The sequence below is a fragment of the Bacillus rossius genome, chromosome 1 (genome assembly GCF_032445375.1).
Source record: "Bacillus rossius redtenbacheri isolate Brsri chromosome 1, Brsri_v3, whole genome shotgun sequence".
Classification (NCBI taxonomy): Eukaryota; Metazoa; Arthropoda; class Insecta; order Phasmatodea; family Bacillidae; genus Bacillus; species Bacillus rossius.
The window spans coordinates 257,509,350-257,518,221 of NC_086330.1; the positions used below are offsets into that span (position 1 = coordinate 257,509,350).

At 37.6% G+C, this 8,872-nt stretch overlaps 1 protein-coding gene across 1 annotated transcript in view; it reads right to left on the minus strand.

The window, feature by feature from the left end:
• The window catches only part of LOC134527505 (poly [ADP-ribose] polymerase tankyrase-like), a 269,207-nt gene extending 261,975 nt beyond the window's left edge, over positions 1-7,232 (minus strand). The window contains exon 1 of the mRNA XM_063360229.1: positions 6,742-7,232. Coding sequence (XP_063216299.1) covers positions 6,742-6,937 — 196 coding nt within the window. The 5' untranslated portion in view covers positions 6,938-7,232. The remainder of the gene's footprint in view (positions 1-6,741) is intronic.
• Positions 7,233-8,872: the final 1,640 nt, after the last annotated feature.

Sequence of the window (8,872 nt, forward strand, 5' to 3'; positions counted from 1 at the left end):
TTCTATCAACAAACTTCTTAAAATCCTAGCTACGCTACCTGTTTCTGTAGCAACAGCAGAGCATTCATTCTCAACCCTTCGTCGCCTCAAAACATGGCTCAGATCAACAATGGGGGAAGAAAGACTTACTGGTCTCGCATTGCTGCACATCCACAAAGACATTCAGCTAGATATTGAAGCTATAATTACAAAATTTGCAAAGAACAGCAAAAGGCGTCAAGTTTATCCTGTAAATATATGCATATCAAACCAACATGGCAATTATGGCATAATTATTTATTTACAACCAAATGTTCCAAACTAATTCAGATTGACATCACAACACAACAGTAGTGCAGTGTGCTGTGTCCTGTGTAGTTGGTTGCATTATGCATGCTGGACAATTCGTTCTTTGGACATAAGAAACCTTGATATCATTGGTAGTGAATATCAACTTAAAGAATGTTAATATTTCTACCAACAGTTTATTCAATGTTAAGATACGAAAGCTTCTTAAATTGCACCATTTTGCTCCTTCAAATCCACATTTTTCCGGGGAAGGAGCCCCGGTCGCGCACTTCAGTTTTGGGGTTAGGTGATAAATTAGACGGTGGTGACACCCCCCAAAACAAAAGTCTAAATCCGCCCCTTCTCAGATTCCTGGTGCTAAACCAACAAAAAATCTAGTGTTACACCAACCAAAACACACACATTTTAGACAGTATATCTCCCACTTTAAAACCTTATAAATCTTGTTGGTATGTGTCTAGTTCTGCTTGATGTTTGGTGTGCCTCTTCATTTTCCTGGTAACTGCTGCTTTGTTGCTGCTCCGGTCAAGGCCTTGCTGGTTTAAATCCCAAGGTGATACCGGCAGCATTTGTTGCTGGGTGTAATGGTGAGGTACTGATGAGATTTTTGCCATTTACGTATATTGAGAAACAGGTAAACTCAAAAGATGCTGGATGGAGAATAGCAAACTAGGTTAGCACAGATGCTGAATGCTCTGCGAACAACAACAGGAGCAGTTAACACGTACAAGCCGCGCAAAGATGATTACGGGTAGACAATTAAAAATTGCATCAGTCCAGATTCATCACAAAGAGAAGTAAGACAAGAGGAAAAGAAAGTAAATGTGCCAGAAAGGTTGTGAAAATTTAAGGTAGGAAATCCTATCTTGTAAAGGAATTACTTTGGAACAGGCGAATGGATTTGAGGAGTAGTGATATCTTACAAATGTGATCTATCGTAGAGATAATGTGTCAAATAGAACATCATGTAGATCAATTTCTTCAGAGAGAGCCATAGTACTGGCTGAGAACAAAGCAGCTGGCATCAAGACAACAGCCTCGCAGAAGCTATGCTGCCGGTACCATAGTTGTTCCATCGTCAGACACAATTGCTTGTGGTATTTCATGCGTACTGAAGATGTCAAACGCTTATTACTGCTGCTGATGTAATGGACATACATTTTCCAAATTCTGATCACTTGGAACAAGAATTAACTTCTATCAAAAATTATGTGACCTTGAAACATTTAAAAAAATCTGTGTGAATTTTGGTCCACAATTTTGTAGTTGCAATCCAAGAAACCTCTTCTACCTTAAATGGATTGGTTTGACATTGCTGACATTCTGCATACCTTTTCACCATCATCTCAATCTCACTGTCCATGTTTGGCCATCACATATAGCTATAAGCCAATTATTTCAATCATATCACTCCATCATGAGCTGCATACAGCATCTGTAACAGCTGTGATCTCAGTGATGGAGGAGTTATCACCCTGTTTTTCCGAATTTATGCACCCTTTCTACTCTGATAATGCATTCCTCAGTTTCCAATATAATTCTAGTTTCTTCAGTAGGCCAACCATGAACCACATCGTTTTACTTCCGTCAGTAAAAATTGTTTTCGGTTGCTCACACTATGGCAGCAGCATCTACCAGTGGCTCAGTCATCACTTCCAACATCAAGACATCTCCCACCACTGGCATTCGGCTGTACATATGTCTAATTTTGTTTCCTGACTGATAACCAAGTGGTAATTGTAAATCAATAACCACAGCCTACAGCATAACAGCCTTGGAGACAAGATATTCAGTGTTTGTGTGGATATAAAATGCGTAATGATTTATGGTCACTCACTATCCTGAAGGGCTAGCTGTGACGTGACAAAATTTGGAAACTATAAACATGATGGTCAATAACTCCACATCTGGCTATGAGTAGTTTCTCCCTTGATTTTCCTATATGTTTGAGCCAATAATAGATATGTTAGTTTTCTGGGAAAGTATTTTAGGGAAATTTTCCAATTATTTACCAAAAATTTTTATACAAAACTGGAAAATTTTTCAACTAGTTTAATTTTATGGAAACAAATACATCTTTTTACATGAACAGAACCAAATAAAATACACATTTTGTCTTTCTTTACCAACTAATGGTGCTTTTTTAACATTTGAGAATTGGATAGGATTCATGCTACCCTCCACTTACAACAAAAATTTGCTAACAGTGGGTCATTCCATGTCAAATCAACACACCCATTTTACCTCACCCTCTCAGGTTTAGATGAAATTTTGCAAAGATGTTACCTCCATACAGACTAACAAAAATATAAAATTTTAGAATGATATATCCATCCGTTTTGAAAATATTGCTTTGTTAATTTTCGAAAAGCACTCAAAATCGCATGACAGGCATATTTTAAAATTACCATAACTCTTCTCCAAATTAAGTTAGAAAAGTGAGACAGGTGTCATTTTGCAACATTTGGTATTGCCTTTCATGTGATATGTAACACAATAATTTCTAGAAAAAAAATCATTTTGAAAATAATTTTTAAAATTTAAATTTAAAATTTTGGAAAAAGTGCAGTTTTAATTTTTTTCAAAAAATTCTATAAAATATTTTGTACAAATATTTAAATTGTCTACAAAGTTTCAAAGTGGAGAGTTAATGGGTTCATAGTAAAATTAATTGAAAACAAAGGCCCTTTTTGTCAAACCTCAGGTTAAATGTTGGCAGCAAAGGAAAGCATAACAGAATACAGTAAAATCTTGTAAAATACACAAAAAAAATCAGATAACTATATTCTGTACACTGAAAGTATCTTAAACTGAACAATATTATAATTAAATTTTACAGGGAATTCAATTTAAAATGAGAAATACTTTATGCTCAAGTATAATATATGCAAGATTCCCCTGCACAATAATTTAAAATGAGAAATAAATTGAAGAAAGGAAATTAGCACTCACATGTTTGATTGCAATTTTGAATTACTGTACTTGAAAAATTCCTCATTGGTTTTCAAAGTGTCATTTTCAGATAGCACATATATTCTTCCAGTTGGTGTCATAGGATTTACTGTACATAACACATCTGTGAGAGGAATCCAATTGCCTGATAAACAATCTTTTAAAAATATTTCTGACTATGTAATCCTCTTGTGTAGTGAAAGTGAAATTAATACCAGAAATATTTTCTACTGCCCATTCATAAAGCTGGAAAGGGGTCAAGATCTGGTTTTCGTAGGGCCGTTACAAGCTAGCTTTAGCTCCTAATCTCTTAACCGTACCTCCAACTCCATCGCAAGGCCCTTTACCGTGAGCTGTGGCTAAAAAATGCCATTCAAAGTCTTGCTTGTGAAAACACAAATTGATGAAATTTTTCTTATTTATATATTGGGCAGCAGACCCATCTGAAAAGTAAAAGAACTTATGAGGAACGTTTTTAAATTTTGTAATCAGAAAAGCCACCAAATTTCTTTGAAATGTGTAAACATTATTATTAAACTGTATTGTGCTCTAGGCAGTCAGAAATTACAACGTAGTTCAAATGTTCAATTCTTTTTTCTCCTTTATAATATATCACAAACGGGTGAACTATGGCATGTCCCTTAGTCCAGTGGTAAGTCTGGGCTTCATCTTGTTCAACCATACTGTAGTTTTCTGAAAATTCGAGTTATGATGGCAAATTCAGATTCTTTTAAAATTTCCTTTAAGTGATTCATGAAAGAGGTCTGTTGTTTTGCAATAAAGTCGTGGCGGACTAAGAGTGACAGCTTGTCACAGAGTAAATCTATGAAATCTGCTGATCATTTCTGCAGTGTCTCTAAATTGCAATGGTCAACTGAAATCCAATGCCGAAATGTGATCTTTCGTATCAGGTGCTCTTCAAATGATTTCTCAAGGACGGTCCCTATTGCTGCAGTACCAGGACAATATGTACAGTGTCCAGTATTGCAATCTATTGTTGGTGGATTGCATACCATTCTTGATAGGCAATGTTTGTAGGTTTTGAATTCTCCATTTGTTAAATCACATAATCTTGCATTTTCAATTATCAATTTGACATTTTTATGGAATGTACATACACACACTGCATGTGTCCCACTAGAACCCGCTAAAATACAATGCGTTGGACGAAGCTCCGCAAATTTTGAAAAACCTATTTTAATATTTGGAAATTTCTCCTTGAATAAAGTGTATCCCTCTTTCAGATTGCACAAAATAATTCTCTTTGATATTTTCGATTTATTTTTATCAGGTTCAGTGACTGTTATGCAGTCTTTAACACCAGGCATCGCTCTACTGACTTCATCATTTTCATAAAATAAATGGACAGCTTCAACTACATCTTCTGAGAGGTGTTTGCCTGGTTTGGGGTTAGGACTTTCTAACATTCCTTTTTCAGCCAAGAGTTTTTTTGATTGCCGTACCATGTAGTTTGGCACATCAAACTCTCGCATTATTTTTCTAACTCCCCAAATTGGTGGTAAATAGGTTAATATCATTAACTTCTTGCTCCTACTAGTGGAACTCAAGAAATTAGCTTTGAGGTTTTGTAAAACTGATTCCTCTAAATATTCACCATCATCCTCAGAGAAATTATCTGGCAACTCAAAAAGTTTCCTTTTGATTGTGGAGTCAATTGTTTTAATTTTTTTGGTTGCATAACTTTTTGATTTGAATTTGTTCCTATTAATAGGAGATTCTCCTAGCCCTTGTAGTGAAATATTTAATGAACCAATCACCTCTGAGGATGCAGAAAAACTGGGATCTTTATCAGAATCTGAACTTGATTCGTTATTCTGGTGAGTAGAAGAAGAAGCAGCAGGAGTTTGTAATGTTGTAATTTCTATTCTACAGCTATCACAAATTTTTGCTCCCTTTGGCAATCCAGAAAACAAACTGCACACCCAACTAGTAACATTCCTTAATTTTCTTTTTTTCCTTAATGTTGTGATTGCTTTTTTTTAATGGATTAAAACACTGTAACTTCAAAAATGATTCACTGAGGGCCATTTCTTACCGTAAACTGCCCACCTTTTCATAGGGTTTCAGTCACTATCATGATGAACACATTATGTACCTTTTTTAAAATACATATCAACATTCTCAATTCAGAATGCATAAACTCCACTAATAATATAAATCAAATGGTCACTTTTTATATAGGCATAGCACTGATACTTATACTAACAACTTTTATACTACATCAGAACAATACAGACTCTTAGCATAAACTAGCTGAAACCACTACTGTACAGTAGCCTACTCTGAAAGAGCTAGGGTGGAATCCCAGGCCAAAGCAAGGGTATCACAGAGCTAAGGGAATCCCAAGGCAATGCAAGGAGAATCCCAAAGTAAGGGGAATCCCAAAGCTAGGGAAATCCCAAAACAAATTGAGGGGAATCCCCAGTAGCTGGATGCTTGTCTGAACTAATCTTTGAAATCCTGTATCAGAGACAAGCAAAGTGTAGCACTAGAATTAATTACAATTGTGTTATTAGTGATTTTTAATCAATTTTATGTGTTCATACTTTCAACATAACTTATTATAATTAAAAAAATTGTTAAATACATATCATAATTGGGTAAAGTAAAGTAGGTATAAATATGGTTACAATTACCAATTAATTTTACTATGAACCCATTAACTCTCCACTTTGAAACTTTGTAGACAATTTAATATTTGTACAAAAAATTTTATTGAATTTTTTGAAAAAAAAATGCACTTTTTCCAAAATTTTAAATTTAAGTTAAATTTATAAATATATTTTTGAAAATTGATTTGACATGGAATGACCCCAGTACCTAACAATTAATAGAAAATAAATTATTGTATAACGTGTAACTACCTGTCATAAATTATGAAGATCTACATTGGTAATGTAAAAAAAGACAATTTTACGGAACAAATTAGTGGTTATATTATTCTAGAAAATTTTCCAAATGGAAAATTTTTCCACTCACATCTCTAGCCCAGTTAAATACTAATAACCATGAGAAACATGGGACAACATGCAGGAGGTACACAAGTGTATCTTGTGCTCATTCTTCCCACAATCTGCAAAGCAGTATGGTACAGATTTGGATCTAAAAAATAAATAATTCAGAAATGTGCTTTTGTGACCGAATTAATAAACTCAAGCAGCAATCATTAAAAAAAATTTAATGATTGGTTTTATTTAATTTTTATTTTTTTATCAACGTTTTTAGCTCTGTAATTATTATTATGGCTAACATTATTTCATATACACACATAAGGATACTTTTAAGTGTGCTTAAAGAGAGGTACATAGTTCAAAACAGCAGTGATCAGTTCTAGGGTTAATTGACATTGTATCCCTTTAAGAAATAATTACCTAAACTTTTTATAGTTTGAAATAATTTTATATTAACGACTACCAAAGCTTCATAATAACCTCAATTAATGTACATGTGTTGCAATAACATAAGAATAAGTAAGCTCACCAGCTGCAAAATGCAAGGGTGTCGACTTCCTGCCTGCCGTATCCCGAGCGTTAACAGTCTGTGGTGTGACGAGTTTTTTAACACGGGCTATATCACCTGTTTTGCACGCTTCAAAGAGTTCTCTCAAAGGGTCATTACTTGACGAACTTGAGTTATCCATCGAACCTGTCAACGCTGACCTCTTACTGCTCGCCATTTTGACAGTACTGCTTTCCGCAACTTAACAAAAACATCCAGGCCACATCCGTGTCCACCGGCTACAAAACAATATTTCACTCATCGCCTTCAACGAGCTACGAGCTACGAGCTAGTTACAAATGCGTGTAAAGAGGTATCATTCTTGGTCATTACTACATTCTATTCACATGTTAAATCCACTTCCTTTACAAAACAACACATTGGAGTCTATGTTTTTATTACTTTCATAATTTGATAAATAAAAACCACTTCTCTTCACTCGTTTTATTTTTAGTGGCCTTAACTTCACATGTAGCCAAGACAGTGAGGAAGTAGCATTATTAACTCCATATAATGAATCAAAAGTTTGATTTACAGTCACTTTTGCCCCCTGAAAGCGAATAGTGGAAAAATGTCATATTTGTTAAAACTGTAGGAATTACGAGTAAATTAACCTAATTATAAAAAACTGGCAAGTTTAATATAAGCGAAAAGAACTATTTCAGGATTTTTTTAACTCCAAACATAAAAGTAGACATCTTAAATCGAGCTTAAAAAATACAATTGAGAATTTAAGAATAACTTAAAACTTAAACAGCTTTCACAATTCTTGTGGTCAAGCCACAATGGTTAACCTTAATAAAAAAATTTCATAGGATTATTTAATACTTATTCATATTTTAACCTTGAACAATATCTTCATCAAGAATTTCTTATATGCCATTTTATTTAAAAGTTGTGTGGCATAGACATTACTTGAGATAACCTCAAGTGAATGCAAACAAGACAGTCTAGATAAAGACAATCTTATGGTACTCTCATATTTTATATTTCTGAGAGGGTATTCTCCTGTCCTCCCATAGTCGTTGTTTGAGAATGCCACCACGGAAGCAACTTTCATAGCTAAAACCATACTTAGGCCTGTTGCACTGACGCCAAACGTCGGTGCTCCCTCTGGTTCGCACAGGCAGTTATGTCACAACAACACTTACTCTTAAGTGCATCGAACACGCCCGAGCGTAATGGCAGCCGAGTGAGTGTAAGTGCACCGCGACGAACGCCAAGTCGATTACAGCGCCCGGCCGGGTGTGGCAATGTGCTCGACGAGTGGACGGAGCAAGTGAGTGACCAGCTCAGAGGAGCCGCCCATGACCATGGTCGAAGAAAGCGAAATGGCATGGGACTACTTCATCTCTCGGCTGGAGAGCCGGTTTGACGACGCGCGGGCACGGGCGCAGTGCCAGCGCTCCCTCTTGTGTACCCCGCAAGGTGACGACGAGGACGTTGAGTCGTTTATACGAGCCAAAGTTCGACTTCATCGCCGTCTTACCACTGGAAGCTACCTAAGCGAGGCCCTTGGACTGGTGGTCGAATTTATGAGGTGGGAGCTGCGCCCACATCTGAGGGGTGCCACCGGACATGACCTGGAGAACTTCGTGCAACTGGCCAGGGAAATTGAGCGGAACTTGCAGCCGCTACCGCAGCCGCTCACCACAAGAGCTCGGCAACAGAGGACGGCGCGACAACAGCACATAGCACCAGAAGAAAGGCGGGTGGTAGTGCCTTATAGAGTTCCGGCACCTCAGAACGCTACACTGGCAGGCGAGGCGCGGGTACACACTTCCCTGACAGCAACAGCACGCTTGCCTGAACGTGTGGTGCCACAGAACCGGCACGTTGAAGGACACCGAGCACCACCGTCACCTGCCACGTCAGGCGATGATGCCGCGCACCACGTGTCGCCGCCCCGCTCCGGGTCGCCGACGCACTGCGCTGACACGTAAACGCACATGGCGACCCCGGCACAACCTGCGCAGCACGACCACGCACCACCGCCACCTGTCACATCAGGTGGTGGTGTCACGCACCACGTGTCGCCGCCCTGCTCCGGGTCGCCGACGCACCGCGCCGAGGCACCGTCACACGCGGCGGCCCTGGCAGCGCGGACAACAGC